Source organism: Drosophila kikkawai, chromosome 3R, assembly GCF_030179895.1.
Source record: "Drosophila kikkawai strain 14028-0561.14 chromosome 3R, DkikHiC1v2, whole genome shotgun sequence".
Taxonomy (NCBI): Eukaryota; Metazoa; Arthropoda; class Insecta; order Diptera; family Drosophilidae; genus Drosophila; species Drosophila kikkawai.
In genome coordinates, this window is record NC_091731.1 from 3,168,561 (window position 1) to 3,189,106 (window position 20,546).

The 20,546-nt window shown below is 45.9% G+C and overlaps 1 protein-coding gene and 1 long non-coding RNA gene across 6 annotated transcripts in view; one reads left to right on the forward strand and one right to left on the reverse strand.

Moving 5' to 3' along the window:
- Positions 1–1,636: 1,636 nt before the first annotated feature.
- On the forward strand, positions 1,637–10,152 carry LOC138928901 (AF4/FMR2 family member 1-like). 4 transcript variants are annotated; one of them, XM_070287169.1, is made up of 2 exons: positions 1,637–1,932; positions 7,782–10,152. In XM_070287169.1, the coding sequence occupies exon 2, from the start codon at positions 7,786–7,788 to the stop codon at positions 9,550–9,552; it is 1,767 nt and encodes a 588-aa protein (XP_070143270.1). In that variant the 5' UTR covers positions 1,637–1,932; positions 7,782–7,785; the 3' UTR covers positions 9,553–10,152. The 4 variants fall into 4 exon arrangements, with proteins under 4 accessions (XP_070143270.1, XP_070143272.1, XP_070143273.1 ...); XM_070287171.1 differs by having other exon boundaries at positions 1,637–1,916; XM_070287172.1 differs by lacking the exon at positions 1,637–1,932 and adding an exon at positions 4,800–4,902.
- A 7,114-nt stretch (positions 10,153–17,266) lies between these two features.
- The window catches only part of LOC138928932 (uncharacterized), a 274,995-nt gene continuing 271,715 nt past the window's right edge, over positions 17,267–20,546 (reverse strand). For both annotated transcript variants that reach the window (XR_011445340.1, XR_011445341.1), the window contains exon 3: positions 17,267–17,365. This is a non-coding gene — a long non-coding RNA (uncharacterized lncRNA). The remainder of the gene's footprint in view (positions 17,366–20,546) is intronic.

Sequence of the window (20,546 nt, forward strand, 5' to 3'; positions counted from 1 at the left end):
GAGATTTCTTGGAAACGAGACCGACAGCCACACTAACTTCCGGGACTTGAAATTTGGTGCGCGGCGAGAAAAGTTGGAAGTTTTGGAAGCCAGCGGAGAAAACGACGAAGACAACACCAAGTCCGAGATTTAACCGACGCGTGGCCGGCAAGTGGAAGCAAGCGATCGACAAGAGAGAAACACTGGCTTCGGCAAGCAGGGTGAGCATAAAGAGTGCGACAGGGACAGATAGGGATTAGAAAGGAAAAATCCAGACAAATAAAAGTAAAGTAATATTGCCGTCTGCGAGTATTCCGGGCATTTTCGTAGTAGGAATTGCGCGCCAGAAATAGCCGCGACAGTGCCGTCTGCGAGTATTCCGGGCATTTGCGCAGTAGTTAGGGTTAGTCGTAATTCCTCCGATATTGCCGCATGCGAGTATTCCGGGCATTTTCGTAGTAGGAATTGCGCGCCAGAAATAGCCGCGACAGTGCCGTCTGCGAGTATTCCGGGCATTTTCGTAGTAGGCATTTGCGCAGTAGTTAGGGCTAGCCGTAATTCCTCCGATATTGCCGTCTGCGAGTATTCCGGGCATTTTCGTAGTAGGAATTACGTACCAGAAATAGCCGCGACAGTGCCGTCTGCGAGTATTCCGGGCATTTGCGCAGTAGTCAGGGCTGGTCGTAATACCTCCGATTCTGCCGTCTGCGAGTATTCCGGGCATTTTCGTAGTAGGATTTACGCGCCAGAAGTAGTCGCGACAGTGCCGTCTGCGAGTATTCCGGGCATTTGCGCAGTAGTTAGGGCTGGTCGTAATACCTCCGATTTTGCTGTCTGTGAGTATTCCGGGCATTTTCGTAGTAGGATTTGCGCGCCAGAAGTAGTCGCGACAGTGCCGTCTGCGAGTATTCCGGGCATTTGCGCAGTAGTTAGGGCTGGTCGTGATACCTCCGATTTTGCTGCCTGTGAGTATTCCGAGCATTTTCGTAGTAGGATTTGCGCGCCAGAAATAGCCGCGACAGTGCCGTCTGCGAGTATTCCGGGCATTTGCGCAGTAGTTAGGGCTGCCAGTGTTACCTCCGATTTTGCTGTCTGTGAGTACTCCGGGCATTTTCGTAGTAGGTTTCGCTGGCCAGAATTAACTGCGACAGTGCCGTCGGCGAGTATTTCAAGCCTGTGACAATATTTAGGGCCACCAGTGTTACCTCAGTTTATGCCGACCGTGAGTACTCTGGGCATTTTCGTAGAAAGATTTCTGGGCAGGATTGGCCACGACAGCGCCGGCCGTGAGTATTTCGGGCACCCGCATAAAGTTTGTACCACCAGGGCTGGCTACGATGGTGCCGGAGCGTAGTCATACATAGGCATTATAGATACTCATGTTCATATATATTTTCCCCATAAGCGTCCGTCGCGGCATAGCCAACGGTACGCGACTCGGTGACCCGAGTAAGAGTTTTCCCCAAATAGAATATTATGAAACCCCTCCTCAACTGTCTCAAAGATAAATAAATTTATCTGATGAGGACTCTGGGCGGACTGAGACGCCGACCCCAGCAAAACGCATCCTTACAGATTGGCGCCCGAGCAGGGACTAGTTGAGGAAACTTAAGGGGAAAATTCCAACCATCGTGGCCTAAAGAACCACTAGATCATTTTATTCTCCACCACTGGGAAAATTTCTGTCAAGGGGAAATACACAGAGAAAATTCTGGGAGAAATTTTGTTACATTTTGTTATTGAGAAGAAATTTCGAATGCATTGAGAGAAAAGTCAAATTGAAAAATTCGGAATCAGCAAAATAAATAAAATATATCCGAAAACAAGAAAAGAATTTTAATGGGGAAAATACTAACAAAAGTAGTAGTAATAGTAGTAACAGTAGTACAAACAGGGCTCTACCTAACCTCTGAGATCGCACGCTCATAATACCCATAGTAAGCAGAGAACCACGTGCGTGAGTTTGACCCGGGGAAAAAAAAAAAAAAAAAAAAAAAAAAACCGACGAGAAGCAACGTGATCGCGCCGCCATCGGGTATATAACAACGAGAACTCATTGCAATCGGGACAGTCGTTCGTGAGAACTCAAGCAGTCAACATCGGTCAAGACCAGCAAACAACAAGAACATTTTTTTTATCGTGAGCATCGTGCAAAACAAGTACAGTCGTTCGTCGCCGAAGAATAAAACCGCGTGCATTGTGCAATTAAAAATCGTGAACCACGTGCATCATACGGATAAAAAAATTAATTAATTAAACATTCGCGGCTGGCATTTCAAACGAAAAACAACACAGTAGTCCGTGGTCATCGAAACAAAATTTGAATTTTTTTTTTGGTGCCATCGTCGAGAATCCAAACGTCACGCGTATATACCCTCACGTAATGGGTGTCAAGTGGATCTCGTATCGTAGGAAACAGGAACTCGAGACCCTGACCGCCGCGTTCGGGCTAAGTAGCGTTGGAACCGTCGAGGAATTACGCCAACGACTCAGCGAATTTTCGAAGCGGGAGGATCTGTCGCCAGAAACGCAAGGACAATTGGCGAAAATGGAAGCGGCATACGGGAATGCCGTTACTCCCGACCAAAAATCGCCGCTTACCGTCATGGTTGAACCTACGGGCGAAAAGGTATCGGGCGACTGCAGGAGTCACACCCTTCAGCTGCCACGGACCAATTCGGCTCCTAATTTGGTGTCGCTGCTACAAGTAGACGAACGTCGTAGCGCGCGACCTGAAGGCACCTCTTGCGCCACATTGGTGGACAAGATGGCTCGATGGGGGCTTACTTTTGATGGATCTGGCGACCCACTCCGATTTATGGAACACATGGAAGAAAGAGCAGCCACGTATCAGGTCGATCTGAGGGCCCTACCCCAGGCAATGCCAGTGCTCCTAACCGGAAGGGCAGAGAGCTGGTTCCGAACGAGCAGACTGCAGGGCACGACATGGAAAACTTTTAAGAAGGAGTTTCTGGAATTTTTCTTACCGCCACGGTACTTCCAAAGGCTGGAAGACCAGATACGGACGCATACACAGAGACCAGGTGAGCTGTTCAAATTCTACTTGATCGATCTCCGCATACTCATGCAACGAGCGGGATACACCATGGCGCAAGAACTGGAGCGCGTGTACGAAAATATGTTGCCGGAGTACCAACTGTACACACGGCGTCAGGATTTTCACACGCTAGCCGAGCTGACACAACTAGTGGTAAACTTCGAGATCGTAAGAAGTCGAGGACAATGAAACCAAATGGGTAATCAGGAACGCGAAGGATTCAGGGCACCCCACCGAGGATCTACAGGTGGTCCGATAGGAGTACACACACCCCCAAACCCGGAGGGGCCGAACGGACCAGGAGCCGAGATACAGCATGGGACCATAATGCCGGAATCAGAAGCCCCGATCAACGCACTCAACGCCTGCAGGAATTGTGGGGAAAGTGGCCATTTCCAAAGGGAATGCCGACAGCCGCAAGTTCTATTCTGCTGGGACTGTGGCAGACGTGGCCTTCGCACTGTGGAATGCTGCCGCAGATCGGGAAACGGCTACGGGCCTCGAGCAGGCGGGGATCGCCCGAGGAACCCGGGCGTTTCCCCAAGCCAATAAGCCAAGTACTAAGACTAAAGCAGGGCCGGATCCAGGCGCAGGTCCGCATCAAAGGAAACACGTTTAAGGCCACCCTGGATACGGGAGCCACCCGAAGTTTCATTAGCGAACAACGGGCGGCGCAGATCGGAAGAGGAAGAGACTGGCGAGAGATTCGCACCCGGATCCGATTGGCGGATGGATCCCACCGAGACCTCACTAGGGGCCTTGTAGTAACCATTCACCTGGGCCAACAGCAGGTAAAACTGTTCTTGCTAGTGATGCCCACGGTGCTAGATGACATACTATTGGGAATCGACTTCCTTTGTGGCATCAAGGCCATCATTAGCTGCGGAGGAGAACACTTACAATTGGATTCGAGGGCAGAATTGACCAGCGAGGAACAAAACAATCCGGAGATTTCAGCGAGGGACGACGCACCGAACGAGGAGTGCGTGGCTGCTCCCTCTGGAATCCTACGAAGCAACGAGGAAAATCTGGAAATTTCAGCGAGGAACGACGCACCGAACGAGGAGTGCGTGGCTGCTCCTTCTGGAAGCCTGCGAAGCAACGAGGAAAATCTGGAAATTTCAGCGAGGAACGACGCACCGAACGAGGAGTGCGTGGCTGTTCTTTCTGGAAGCCTGCGAAGCAACGAGGAAAAGCTAGACATTTCAGCAAGGAACGACGCACCGAACGAGGAGTGCGTGGCTGCTCCTTCTGGAATCCTGCGAAGCAACGAGGAAAAGCTAGAAATTTCAGCAAGGAACGACGCACCGAACGAGGAGTGCGTGGCTGCTCCTTCTGGAATCCTGCGAAGCAACGAGGAAAACCCGGAAAATTCAGCAAGGAACGACGCACCGAACGAGGAGTGCGTGGCTGCTCCTTCTGGAATCCTGCGAACCAACGAGGAAAACCCGGAGATGTCGGCGAGGAACGACGCACCGAGCGAGGAGTGCGTGGCTGATCCTCCCGGAATATCCAGGAGCAACGAGGACACTAAGGAGACCCCCACAGTCAAACACAGACGACCGAATCGTGCCAGACGGAATCGGAACCGACACGGAGACCCGATGGTAAGGGAGACCCAACCTAGCTGGACTTCGGCCTTGCCTACCAGCAGCCAGACCGCTCGACAACACAATCCTTTCCGACAAGGACCAGAGACACCTCTACCAACTAGGAAAGTCCGGTTCCGAGAACCAATTGTGGAAGGCGAAGACGGCGTTAGGCCTGACGGATCAACATCAACGGACATCCGGAGAGAGGAAAGCCTAGCCAGCATCGACACCAACACGAGCTTGACAGCGGCACCGGACACCATGGATCCGAGGGTGAGTGCTTTTCTGCAGACCGAATTAGATAAATTTGACCATCTGGCGGGCACTTCTAATATCGCGGAACATCACATTGTTATGAGTGATGACAAGCCCATTAAGCAGCGATATTACCCTAAAAATCCAGCAATGCAAGCGGTTATAAACAAACAAGTAGATGAACTCTTGCGGGATGGACGGATCGAGCCATCAAAAAGCCCTCATAGTGCACCAATAGTACTAGTCGGGAAAAAGACAGGCGATATCCGAATGTGCGTGGATTATCGACAACTGAACGCGCGATCAGTCCCCGACGCGTACCCCCTACCCAGAATTCATCACATTCTGGAACGTTTACGGAACGCGCGATTCATTTCCACTCTCGACCTTAAGAGTGGATACTGGCAAATTCCGGTCGCGCCTGCCAGTCGGGAATACACCGCTTTTACCGTCCCGGGACGAGGCCTCTTCCACTGGAAGGTGATGCCATTCGGGTTACATTCAGCTCCCGCGACATTTCAAAGAGCTCTCGATAGCGTCATAGGCCCGGAGTTAGAACCTTCAGCCTTCGCGTACTTAGATGACATCATTGTTATCGGCACGACTCTCGACGAACACATCGAAAACCTGCGCGAAGTATTTAGGCGACTCCGACAAGCTAACCTGAAACTCAACCGAGACAAGTGTAGTTTCTTTCAGCGGAGTCTAAAATACCTGGGTCACGTGATAAGCGAGTCAGGGATCCACACTGATCCTGATAAGATCGCAGCAATTCGCGAGCTACAACCGCCTACGAATGTCCGTGAATTGCGACGCTGCCTCGGTGTCGCGTCGTGGTACCGCCGTTTCGTCCCGAACTTTGCAGCCATCGTAGAACCGATATCCACGCTCCTCCGGAAAGGCAGGAAATGGAGTTGGGACACGGAACAGGAGCAAGCTTTCGAGACTCTAAAAACCCGACTCACCGAAGCCCCAGTACTTGCGTGTCCCGATTTTACGCAGAAGTTTTCCCTGCAAACCGACGCTAGCGATCACGGGTTAGGAGCAGTCCTACTACAAAGCATCGACGGGGTGGAACGGGTCATAGCTTATGCCAGTCGACGATTAACCCGAGCCGAGGAGAATTACTCGGTAACAGAAAAGGAGTGCCTCGCGATCGTATGGGCCATTCGCAAAATGCGCTGCTACCTGGAAGGATATCGGTTCGAAGTCGTGACGGATCATCTGGCGCTTAAGTGGTTAAACTCAATCGACAACCCGACCGGACGAATCGCCAGATGGGCACTCGAACTGCAACAATATCAGTTCGACGTTCAGTATCGACGAGGGAAATTCAACATAGTAGCCGACGCTCTTTCCCGTCAGCCCTTGGACACAGTACAACAAGCCAACGTAGAGCCATCGCAATGCAAATGGGTGCGCAAGATGATACTTCAAGTAACTCAGGAACCGGGAAAATTTCCAGACTACCGGATCGAAGGAGGCCAGCTGTACCGAATGACGGGGAATACACCCCAGGAGGAAGACCAGGTTCCGTGGAAGCTATGCGTTGGCCAGGAGTACCGACAACGAGTCCTACAGGAGTGCCACGATCATCCGACAGCTGGACATCTCGGGACACGGAAAACCAGCAAACGTGTAGCGCAAAAGTATTACTGGCCAGGACTCTTCAGGGAAGTCACCAAGTACGTACGACGGTGCCCCACCTGCCAAAAATACAAGGTAAGCCAACTTAAACCCGCCGGCCAGATGTCAACACGCCAAGTCAAAGAACCATTCAGCGTAGTATGTGCGGACTTCATGGGTCCGTTTCCACGTTCTCGTCATGGAAATACCATGTTACTGGTATTTTTGGACGCATTCACCAAATGGGTAGAATTAGTCCCACTCCGGAAAGCGACGACACCCCATCTCGAACGATCGTTCCGGAATCGGATTCTGAGTCGTTTTGGCGTTCCACATACATTCGTATGTGACAACGGGACCCAGTTCACCAGCCGGTCGTTTAAAACATTCTGCAAAAATCTTGGGATGGAACTTCAGCACACAGCCCCCTACACGCCACAACAGAACCCAACGGAAAGGGCAAACAGGACCATAAAAACAATGCTGGCCCTGTACTTGGATGGAGCTGAACAAAACACCTGGGACGAGCTACTTCCCGAACTCTCGCTGGCCATAAACTCAAGCGTTTCAGACACCACCGGATTCAGCCCCGCCTTCATCATGCAAGGAAGGGAACCGAGACTACCCAATACATTGTTCGATCAAGCCACGCCGAGTCACACGTCGAATCAGCCACCACCAGGAAAGAAGGCGGAACAGATGCAGGAATTGTTCCGGATCGTCAAAGACAACAGCGAGCGAGCATCCAACGAACAAAGACGACACTACAATCTCCGACGCCGGGAATGGCGACCGGCCGTGGGATCACTGGTACTCCTCCGCCGCCACGTACTATCCAAGGCTTCAGAGGGATTCACTGCAAAGCTGGCGGCCAAATACGATGGACCATACAAGGTTCACAAGTTCCTGTCTCCTAATCTCTTACAATTACAGGTGCCTGGGAGTCGACGACGACGCACAGCCGGACTAGGGGACGTAAAGGAATACCATTACGAGGATACCGACGACGACGAGCCACCCGTTGCCGCCGAGGGGACCAAGTCTTGAGAAAAGGGGCCACTTGCTGGTAGTCGCGACTACCCAACGTCCCTCCCCATCGAGGGGAATTCAATGACTGGCCACTCAAAACTTTTTTTTATTATCTACTATCACTAAAACCTTGTTAGACTAAGAAAACACGAGTTACATAGGAAGGAGCTAGGCTTAGTTTAGGCATTCGCACTCATAGGGATATCCAATATTTAAGATATACTAAGTTTCTTTACCCGCAGTGCCATGAGTTCAAGAGACCCGAGACGCCCAGTGACGGGCACCGTGGATACGGACAGCGATGCGGAGATGCAGGAGACGCTGGATACTTCGATACGCGACCTCCTGAGCGATCCACTCTGGGAACCGGATCAGCTGATCCTGGAGGCTGAGGCCACCGGCCTCTCCCTGGACGACGTCCTCGATCTCTGCATCGCACCAGGGGACCCACTGGGAGAAGTGGAACCAGACGGAAGATTTGGAGGCTACCGTAACCCGAGCCCGCCACGGCAGCGACCCCGTGCTGACACCGCAGCACCAACTACTACCGGTGATGCAAGCAGCGAGACATCAAGCGGCACCACCGCAGGTAGTTCGGGCGGATCCTCACGCGACGCTTTACTGCCCGGATCCAGCGGATCCTCTGGCGACGCACTATTACCCAGCCCGGGTAATTCCTCCGCCGAGGTCACACTGCCCCGCAGGTCCGACCGGGACACCATGTTGCCTTCCATCAGGGAAGTGGCCAGGACGACCGCTGAGATGCCCAACCCACCGCCACGGTACGAGGACATCTCCAGGGCCGACGAAATGGAAACCACGGCCCGGTCGTTCGCCACAGCGCGAACCCGACTGTCCAGCGCCACCACGGAGGAGATCATTGAGGTCTCTGACTCCGACGACAGAAGAACGCCCCTGTGGAGGGAGGTACCACCACGTCCAGAGACGCCACCGCCGTCGTACCAAGAGCTGTTCGGGCCAGGCCCCTACGACAGCCCCCGCACCATGGTCAGGAAGAATATGCCAACAGCAACTGCACCACCGCCGAACCACGACACGCGACGACTCAGCGGCGAGGCGCTACTAGACGGCCCCAGCACATCAGGCCAAGCAGCAAGGGCGCGGGCGGCTGCACCACCGCCGAACCACGACACGCGACGACTCAGCGGCGAGGCGCTACTAGACGGCCCCAGCACATCAGGCCAAGCAGCAAGGGCGCGGGCGGCTGCACCACCGCCGAACCACGACACGCGACGACTCAGCGGCGAGGCGCTACTAGACGGCCCCAGCACATCAGGCCAAGCAGCAAGGGCGCGGGCGGCTGCACCACCGCCGAACCACGACACGCGACGACTCAGCGGCGAGGCGCTACTAGACGGCCCCAGCACATCGGGCCAAGCAGCAAGGGCGCGGGCGGCTGCACCACCGCCGAACCACGACACCCGACGACTCAGCGGCGAGGTACGCCTAGACGGCCCCAGCACATCGGGCCAAGCAGCGAGGGCACGGGCAGTCATATATCAGGAGAACCGCGACCGGGCACACGGCAGCAACACGGACTTCGCGCAACCGCAGCCAGCAACAAAAAGAAGACGCCGCCCCAATGGGAACGGGGCCAGAATCAACCGGCAGCGAGTGGAGGCAGGCCCTCCAACCAGGGAGGAGATCCCGTGCGGAGCTGTACGTGAGATCGCATACACTGGACGCCCTAACCAGCGACGTCGAACCGCGCGGTCAAGGGGAAGTTCCTCGACGGACAGCTCCCCTGAACCGACACCGCGATCCGGACCCGTGGAGCGGCTAGGACCCTCCATGGTAGTGGCCCCGGCCCAGTGGCGAGTGGAGACGGCCGGAAGAGAAATCCCAGTCACCCTACGCACTTGGATAGAGGGAGAGCTGGGATTACAAAGAACTAAGGATATAAGACGCCAGGAGAAGATCGACGGCAGGTCGTATAGGGTCCATATCTCCCGAAGTGGGCGCGTCACCATCTTCTCACCCACCCCAAAGTAAAGGGGGGGTGTGAAGACCCACTCTTATGGCCTTCACATTTTTGTTCCTTACATATATGTATATAGTTAGGATTAAGTAGGTTAAGTTCATATTCAATAGTTTTAAGCATATATATACGGCAGTAGGTTAAGAGACAAAAACTTGAAGTCAATAATTATAATTTTTAAGTTAGCCCTAAGTGGCAACCCAAAACTATCGAATAAGTCAGGAGAATAGTTGAACTTCCCGCCGAAGCCAGGACACCAACCACGATCACGTCATGGAAAATACTAAGAAGAAATCCCCGATAAAATCCCACAGGGGAGATTTCTTGGAAACGAGACCGACAGCCACACTAACTTCCGGGACTTGAAATTTGGTGCGCGGCGAGAAAAGTTGGAAGTTTTGGAAGCCAGCGGAGAAAACGACGAAGACAACACCAAGTCCGAGATTTAACCGACGCGTGGCCGGCAAGTGGAAGCAAGCGATCGACAAGAGAGAAACACTGGCTTCGGCAAGCAGGGTGAGCATAAAGAGTGCGACAGGGACAGATAGGGATTAGAAAGGAAAAATCCAGACAAATAAAAGTAAAGTAACTCGAAATCAAAGTGTTAGAATTATTGGTACAAGTGTCAAGCCCCGATCGTGCCGTCTGCGAGTATTCCGGGCATGTGCGCAGTAGTTTTCTCGACAGGATTAGGCGCGCCGGTGCCGTCTGCGAGTATTCCGGGCATCTGCGCAGTAGTTAGGGCTGGCTGTAATTCCTCCGATTTTGCTGTCTGCGAGTATTCCGGGCATTTTCGTAGTAGGAATCGCGCAGTAGTTAGGGCTGATCGTAATTCCTCCGATATTGCCGTCTGCGAGTATTCCGGGCATTTTCGTAGTAGGAATTGCGCGCCAGAAATAGCCGCGACAGTGCCGTCTGCGAGTATTCCGGGCATTTGCGCAGTAGTTAGGGTTAGTCGTAATTCCTCCGATATTGCCGCCTGCGAGTATTCCGGGCATTTTCGTAGTAGGAATTGCGCGCCAGAAATAGCCGCGACAGTGCCGTCTGCGAGTATTCCGGGCATTTTCGTAGTAGGCATTTGCGCAGTAGTTAGGGCTAGCCGTAATTCCTCCGATATTGCCGTCTGCGAGTATTCCGGGCATTTTCGTAGTAGGAATTACGTACCAGAAATAGCCGCGACAGTGCCGTCTGCGAGTATTCCGGGCATTTGCGCAGTAGTCAGGGCTGGTCGTAATACCTCCGATTCTGCCGTCTGCGAGTATTCCGGGCATTTTCGTAGTAGGATTTACGCGCCAGAAGTAGTCGCGACAGTGCCGTCTGCGAGTATTCCGGGCATTTGCGCAGTAGTTAGGGCTGGTCGTAATACCTCCGATTTTGCTGTCTGTGAGTATTCCGGGCATTTTCGTAGTAGGATTTGCGCGCCAGAAGTAGTCGCGACAGTGCCGTCTGCGAGTATTCCGGGCATTTGCGCAGTAGTTAGGGCTGGTCGTGATACCTCCGATTTTGCTGCCTGTGAGTATTCCGAGCATTTTCGTAGTAGGATTTGCGCGCCAGAAATAGCCGCGACAGTGCCGTCTGCGAGTATTCCGGGCATTTGCGCAGTAGTTAGGGCTGCCAGTGTTACCTCCGATTTTGCTGTCTGTGAGTACTCCGGGCATTTTCGTAGTAGGTTTCGCTGGCCAGAATTAACTGCGACAGTGCCGTCGGCGAGTATTTCAAGCCTGTGACAATATTTAGGGCCACCAGTGTTACCTCAGTTTATGCCGACCGTGAGTACTCTGGGCATTTTCGTAGAAAGATTTCTGGGCAGGATTGGCCACGACAGCGCCGGCCGTGAGTATTTCGGGCACCCGCATAAAGTTTGTACCACCAGGGCTGGCTACGATGGTGCCGGAGCGTAGTCATACATAGGCATTATAGATACTCATGTTCATATATATTTTCCCCATAAGCGTCCGTCGCGGCATAGCCAACGGTACGCGACTCGGTGACCCGAGTAAGAGTTTTCCCCAAATAGAATATTATGAAACCCCTCCTCAACTGTCTCAAAGATAAATAAATTTATCTGATGAGGACTCTGGGCGGACTGAGACGCCGACCCCAGCAAAACGCATCCTTACAATGCAATAAACGGTGCTGGCCATTTTGACGCTGGTCCATACAGAAAGAGTGGCCCATAAAACCAAAGACTGTGATTTGCGAATTTGGATCCACATATTCCTCTTGATGCAACATCCGCGGCGTTCTATTCTGATGGGACATGTCTCCATTCCCTTTGTAACGATGCTTCCTGAATCGTCGTAATTCTAGTTGCCACAAATTAGTCCTTTATTGTGGTCGGGCTATTTATCCAGGAAAGCACAATTTCGGAGTCTGCCCAGAAATATGTAGGAACTGCTTGCATGGACAACTGTTCCTTTACCGTGGACGTTAACTGCGCCCCAAGCACTGCAGCCTTTAATTCCAATCGAGGAAGGGTTATTGTGTTTATTGGTGCCAAATGCGATTTTGCACATAGTAGTTGGACCGTTACCCTCTTATCCTTGTGAACTGCTCGAAGATATACTGCTGCTGCATATGCATTTTCTGAAGCGTCTACAAATGTGTGTATTTCCTTCGTCGTTGGTGTCTTCCCTTCGAAGACATGTCGTGAAATTTTTATTTCATTCAAAGCCTGTAAGCTTTCTCGGAATGCAATCCATTGCTTCTGAAGATGTTCCGGTAACTCTTCGTTATAGTCAAATTTCTCTTTGGTCAGACCTTGCATAAATATTTTGGCCTTTATGACAACTGGAGAGAATAGTCCAGGAGGATCAAATATTTTAAATATTTCTGAGACTACATCGCGTCTCGTTATTTTGGAGTTTGTGGCAACTTGTGTTTTGCCGCAAAGTTTGTCGATCTTGGGATTCCAAATAATTCCAAGAGTTTTGACACTGCAATCTTCATACGCAGTATCTTCCAACTGACCTTCTGGATTATGTCATCTTTGTTTAGTCCCTGTAGTAGTTGATTACTGTTTGCGTACCATTTCCGTAATTTAAACCCAGAACTTAGCAAAATTTTGTTTAGCTCAGTTCTTATCTGCAGGGCTTCGGGCATTGTGTCTGCTCCAGTGATGCAATCATCCACGTAGAAATCATTTTTAAGTGCATGAGATCCAACCGGATAATGCTGTATTTGTTTAGTTGCCAAATGTTCTAAGCACTTCGTTGCTAAATATGGTGCTGATTTTGTGCCATATGTCACCGTTTTCAGACGGGAATATTTTAGAGTTTCCGATGGGCTATTTCTCCATACTATCATTTGATAGTGTTGATCTTTTGGATTAATCCAAATTTGCCTGTACATTTTCTCAATGTCGGCAGTGAATACATATTTGTGTATTCTAAAGCGTAGCAATATCGACATTAATGAATTTTGCACTGTTGGGCCTTTGTGCAACAAATCATTTAACGACTTTCCAGAGGATGTCACTGCTGATGCGTCGAAAACCACACGTAATTTTGTTGTGTGACTATCTGGTTTCAACACACAATGATGTGGGATGAAATAGTGTGCCCTTGGTAAATTTACCAAAGAAACTTCTTTCATGTGTCCAAGCTCTTCATATTCCTTCATGAAGTTTATATAGCCCTCTTTGATCATATGATCTCTCTGCAGCCTTTTTTCTAGGGATAGAAATCGTCGCGTGGCAATGTCACGACTCTCCCCCAGGGCTGATGTATGATCCAGAAATGGTAACTGGACGATGAATCTTGAGTCTTGTGCTCGCTGAATATTTTCTAGGAAGTGGGCCTCACATTGCTTTTCAACCGGTGAATAACACTTCTTTTCGGGTTGAAAATTGTCAAGCTCCCAGAACTTCTCTAGTTGCTCATCTACTTTCTCTGCCTCCGTGAGAACTGCACACACGGACGATGTTCTTTTTTCATTTAATATTTTTCCAGCTACAATCCAGCCAAGCTTGGTATTTTGTAGTCCCGGTAGTCCCTTGTGAAGGTGTAGGTTTTCTGATAGCATTATTTCAAAATAATGCTCTGCTCCAATCAGCAAGTCTATTTCTCCTGGACTTCCGAAATTAGGGTCAGCCAACGTGATGTTTGGGATTTTCCAATTTTCCGTCGAGATTGGATATGTCGGCTGATCAGCAACAATGTGAGGCATTACCATCGCTTCCAGTCTTGAGACAAAGTTTCCATATTTTGACTTTATCTCTACATTGACTCTGGAGCTTGACGTGTGTGCCTTTCCACCTATGCCGTTTATTTTAAGCATAGAGTTCGTGGTTTTCAATGACAATTTCTGAATTGCTCTCTCAGAAATTGCATTTATCTGGGATCCAGAGTCTAATAGTGCTCTGAATTCAGCCATTTGTCCATTGTTGCCTACGACGATGACTCTTGCCGTGGCTAGGAGGACGTAGCTTTCTTGTCTGCCATTTACTGATGCTGCAGTAATGGTCTCTTGGTTGTCAGCAACCTTTTTTAGGTGCAGTATGTATTATGTCCTTTGTTGCATGTAAAGCAATTCCTCCTTGTGCATGTTTTGGAGGTATGATTTGCACTCAGACATTTAACACATAATTTGTTCTTTTGCGTCCAGCTAAGTCGCTCTGCTGGAGTCTTTTTTAAAAAATCATTACATTTAAAAATGCTATGATTTGGCTTTTTGCAAAAGAAGCAATTAAATTGTGCTTCTGCTCCTGCAGCACACGTGCTCGGCTTTTTGATTTTCTCACCGGATATTGCCTCCAGCGTGAGAAATCTTTGCTCCAAGAATTCCAAAAATTCCTGTATTGATTGTAAATTCCTTGTATCTGGAATTGACTGCTCATACAGCAAGTGTGTTTGGCGATCCAATTTCTTTGTTAATAAGTGTAAAAGGATTGGATCCCAATTATCCGTTTTAATTGCAATATTATTTAATGCAGATAATGTTTCTTTTATATTATCATGCAGTGCCTTTATTCCTTTTGCATCATTAGATATGGGTGCGACATCTAACAATTTTTGGATAAGAGTGTTGCATAGCACTCTTTTGTTGCTATATCGTTCTTGCAACATTTTCCAGGCTGTCGCATAATTGCTTTCTGTAAGCGACAAGTGACGAATTAAACGTTCCGCCTCTCCAATTAAATTAGTTTTTAAATACCACATTTTTTGAATTGTGGGTATTGTTGATTCATGAATCATTTTCTTGAATAAGTCATGAAATTGTTGCCATTGTAGGTAATTTCCATCAAATTTGGGAATTGTTACCTTTGGCAACGGTAATGCAGCCGCCGTAGGGGGACTGGCTACCGACGCAGCTTTCCTTACTCCTCCAAATGTCACTTGGAAGGACACAATGGCATCTTCGGCCATTAAATATCGGGAATCGTCATATCCCAATTCCTTAGGATTTTGAAATTTTTTGTGTATTTGGACATGAATGTTTTTAATTTCATTCCAATGCCTCAAAATGTTGGCATGTGTCGAGCGTTACTTTGCTCATGATGCGCTCCAAGCTGTCGATCAGCGCCCTTTGCTCGCGAAACATGGACTCAATTTCTAGATCCTCTTCCGTAGATGCAATTGACTCTGTCTCAGTTTTTAATGCTGCGAGCTTAGTGTTGAATATATTTTGGTATTCAACTACTAAATTTTTTATTTCGATAAAATAATTATTTATAAAATAATGATGGCTGCTTGATTCTCCTTTTAAAATGGCTCGTATTTTGGCATCTCTGCTGGCAAAATTTGTCCAGAGTCCCTCCAGATTTGCCAAACGCTCCGTATAATATGCAGGTTTGGTTTTCCTGCTGTCGGAATCCTTCTTGAAGTTCCTTATTAGAGATTGTATGCGCTCGCCCAGCGCCTGCTGTTCATCCAATAACATGGTGATATTTGACGATGCCATTTTACTTTATTAAATAAACCTTAAGAGGTATTTTGTTATTGATGTGCCTAGACTCACACCGTGGTTTATTAATATCAGTAAAAGTATCGTAATCACGTAGAAAGTGCAGATTGGTTCGCCGAGTTGACCAAATCTGTGCTTTGAGTTCTCAGGTCGCCTTGTTGACCTTTATTGCTTCTTTTTTTTTTTTTTTTTTTGACTGTCTATCGCCAAGTTGATAGCAGTTAGCACCAGAGTTCGCCAAATGAACTTCTGTTTAAATGCTGATTGGTCGCCTTGTTGACCAATTAATCACTAACGTGATTGCTTCAGTTGACTTAAAAATTTTTTTTTTTTTTTTTTTAATCAACTGTCGAACAAAATGCGGTTCGAAGTCGGGGGTCACCAAATGTTGACCCAATAATCACTATCGTGATTTCTGCAGTTTATTTAAATTAATTTATATCAAGTTTCGAAAACAAGTGCGTTTCCAAGTCGGGGGTCACCAAATGTTGACCCAATAATCACTATCGTGATTTCTTTAATTGATTTCAAAGAACTTTAAATCAACTTTTCGAACAGAGTGCGGTTCGTAGTCGGGGGTCACCAAATGTGCGGATTCAGAATAAATCCTAATGCTGAAATGGTTTTAGTTGCGTGCCTCAGGTTCAGTACCAGTGGCTATGGTCGCCGCAATAAGTACAATACAAATTGGGCTGCGGAGAAGTGAATACGCAAAGAGTTCTTTTCATACTGATTTTATTGGATACTGCATGGGGTTTATATACATGTTTTCGGGTCAAAGGGTATTTACTTAGGTCTACTTTTGGGCTACATGGGTTTATCCTATAAAAACATAAACAGCTGGATACAGCCATGGGAACTACTTAGATAACTAATTCCTGTGACGTCTGCATGCAAATGGTGTGAAGAACGTGACCGATCGCGGGATTCTTGTTTATGACCTGTAACCACACATGTGTGCGCGGACCTGCGTGACCCGGGTATCGCGAGTTTCCCGAGTTTGTTTAGGTAGATGGGCAGCGTCCAGATGCAATCTTATCAATAGATGGCTGGTGGCAGCTGCGAGCAATTATCTTCTTGACGAAATTGTACAGATAAAAACGTGCTAGTCAAGCTTTTCTATGTTGATTGGAACTGATTGATTTATTCATTTAAAAATAGCGACAATAATCATTATTTACGGTCCCTGATAAAAAGGTTTCATTAAGGGGTGAGACGGGCAATACAACTATTTCTCTATGTTAAATCTATGTATACAAAAAAGTACACCACTCGGTAGTGCACTGATGAAACACTTAATTTAAAACAAAAACACAACATATTATGACATAAAAATTACTCAGTTTTATGCTAAATACCATAACTTTCAAAATTCATTTTATTTGATTAAGATTGGACGCGATTTAATATACAGTTCGATTTATTGCTCTGTTAAGAACTACATTTAACATAAAAAGTGACCAATTTCAGAATTTCGATTTTTTATTTTTGGCCTAAGGAATCAACCACTGTGCGGTGGTCCGGAGTGCGAAATGGACAGATATCTTATAGGTAAGAAAAATAAACATATTTCAATGTGTGCATGTGTCGCACCTCAAGCCACACTATAACCTTGTGTACGGAAAAATGTGATTATTTAACTGATTTCTTATATTATTTGAGCAACAACAAAGGACAATATGGCGGAATGAATGTAGAATGTTATTTAAGGGTCCATTCTAGTTAGTTGGGCCAAAAAATAGGCAATCTTTAGTAATTTTTTTTTGACAAAGGAAAAGACATAGAAAGTTCAAACTTTTTGCATGTTTATTTCTTATAGTTTAGAGATGATTTAGCACAAATTTTCAATTTTTCAAAGGACGACGTAAGCCTCTGCAAAACAAAAGGTACCCCTCTGGCGACCGTGCAGGACGTAAAAATCGACTGAAACAAAAAATTCAAAGATGTTCTTGTTTAGTATTAATGTGGTTATGGAATAGACTACAATTATAAAAATTAAATAAAAAATAAAAAAATGGCGTCGACTTAAAATTTTTTTTTTTTTTTCGGTTTTCTGAAAATGTTTTTCACTTTTTTGTTAATAAAATCCAATGTATAAGCTATCAATATAATTGTAGTCTATTCCATGGAGAGTTTCATTACGCGCATTAAAAAACATTAGGATTCGTTAAAAATTGACTGAGATAGGACGGTCGCCAGCTCGAAAAACGTAGTTTTCCAGAAAACGCGTTTAAAGTTTTATGTTTGCTCTGTAGCTCCTTTAAGTCGGCCGACTCAGAGGCTCGTAACTTTTGAACTATTACGTATTTCGATTTGCCGTTTTAGTATGATATTCTAGACATTTATAACTATATAAAAATAGTTGATAAACTACACTTTATCAACAAAAATCATAATATGTGATAATCGAAAAGCTTGACCTCCCATATTGCTTCAATTTATGTTAAAATAAATGTATATTCTTGGAATATAATAAAAATAATGAAAAACAAGAAAGGAAGCTAACTTCGGCACGCCGAAGTTTGTATACCCTTGCAGATTGGTTTCGATGTTTATATTATAGATTTAAATGCTGAAAACGCTCACAAAACAGAGTTTCATTACATTTTACCTATACTTATTATGTTTACAGTTTGACAGTTACAGTTTTAGATTCCCAGTTTTACATATTTTATAAATTTACCGATCGCTTCTATGGTAGCTATATGATATAGTTGTCCGATTTTTATGAAATTTATACCAAAATTCTAGAATAATAAAAAAAGCTTATATCTCAGAGTAGATAAACTTACGTTGAAAAACAACGAAGCTATAATTTTTTTCCTATTTATTTCTCGATCGTTCCTATGGCAGCTATATCATATAGTCGTCCGATTTTTATAAAATTTTTACCAAAATTCAGAAATAATATAAAATGGCCATATCTAAAAAATGGTGCAAAAATGTTGAAAAACAGCAGTTATAATTTTTTTTTCTAAAAGTTTATTGAACATTTGTATGGCAGCTATATGATATAGTCGTCCGATCCGGCCCGTTCCGACATATATAGCAGTGAGAGTATATAGAAGACTATATGCAAAGTTTCATTAAGATAACTTTAAAACTGAGGGACTAGTTTGCGTAGAAACAGACAGACGGACAGACGAACATGGCTAGATCGACTGGGCTGTTGATGCTGATCAAGAATATATATACTTTATAGGGTCGGAAAGGTCTCCTTCACTGCGTTGCAAACTTCTGACTGAAATTATAATATAGGGTATAAAAAATATAATATAATGTAACTAAATAATAACTACGATAAATAAATAAATAAATAAATAACTTATTTCATAACGATTCATCAACGACTTAAATTGTATGTTGAAAAACTCTTTCCCGTCATCTGTTTGTAGATTCTTAAGTACTCCATGCCCAGAGTTGAAAATTTTTTCCAATGCTTCAGAAACATGTGAAGCAGTCTTAGACTTAAGTGCTTCGCCAAAGGCCAATTTTGAGAAGGTGTCAATAACTGTAAGAAGGTAGCGATATCCATTATTCGAGGAAGAGTACTTTTGCATTTCCACCAAGTCAGCCTGCCATAAGCAATTTATTTCCTTTGTAATAACTCTCCGACGGAGAAAATGTTTTCGTTCAGGAGCATGTAATTCATTAACCCATCCACTCATTTTCACACAAGTTACTTAGAATATCTTATTTTTTCAATAATACTTGAAATAACAACCTCAAGTTTGTCAATATCGGTAGCCCTCACATCAGGAATACTAATAATTAACTCCTTTTGATGTGATGTTAGCGATGCCCTTAGCCTTGTCAACATATTCTTTAATGACTAAGTCTGCCTTGTCTTTTGGAAAGCCTTCATTTTTTAAGCGCCTTTGCTGAATATTAAAGTTTCCATCCGTATCTATGAAGAGTCCTGTCCCAGTTTTTTCATATCGTTTTAAATTACTGTTCTGCTTGTCATGTAAATAACGTCCAAACTTGTCAACGGACATTATGATTATAATCTTATTTGTTAATGTTTCATAATTATATACTTAATTAGAATATAATTTTAGCCTCTCTTAGTTCCTCCATTATCGACGTAATCTCATTATTGTGGTTTTGATTGCCTGCTGATTCCGATGCTATTAAGAGCTGAAGTCGTTCCACTAACTCATTTGGATCGTCCCAGTATACATAATTAGGCTTATTCCTCTCAAATGTCATGAAACCAGACCCACTTACATTTCTTTTTTCCCTTTGGGTGTAGATTCGGCGACGGGAACCTTAGCAAAAAGTGGTTTAATAATTTTCGAATATTTCAATGCTCTCGTTCCTTTCACTTGTCCATTTGGTTGAAAATTTTTTCGGTATACATTTGTTTTTATTAATATTTCTCTATATATTTCCAGGTCATCTGCACTATAATTATTTGAGAGATGGTGACATATTAAAGAATATATTCCGCTTGTGAGTCGCCAGTTTTGACCATCATCAAATTCAATTATATTATTGGTTAAATTTATTTAGTTATTTGCCCACATTAATTGACCAGCTTCATTTTTGTATGGTCCACATGTCTTATCCAAAATTCGTTCTCGTGCCAGTTCATTAACATTAAAATTTTTCGGGCTCTCTTCAAACAGAGGTTGAGTTGCTATCAATGGAGATGAATTGGGGGAGGATTGTCTTGATAATACACTTGGTGCGTGGGGAGACGCTTGGCTTGATATTTCAGGTGATTGATTTAAGTGGTGATCGGGTGATGAGAATGAAGAATCATCATCTATAGCGGGTTGGGAGTAAAATTGATCATCCTCATCATCATCATCATTGTGATGAAATATTTTGGTTTATTGTGATGAAATTTTAGAATGTTTCAATCGAAAGAACAATACTGGTTATTTCTGTCTTGGAGTTCGGTATGCACTGAGAAATAATTAATTTATCATGATCATATATACGTGATCTGATAAACCGACCTGATAATCACTTCTGACCTGTTTATCAGGTCTGATAAGCCGACCGGATAATCAGCTTTGACCTGTTTATTATTGAGCGGCAGAATTTTAAGCGAGATATCAGAAACACCGTGTGTATGCTGCTGAATTTTATTTGC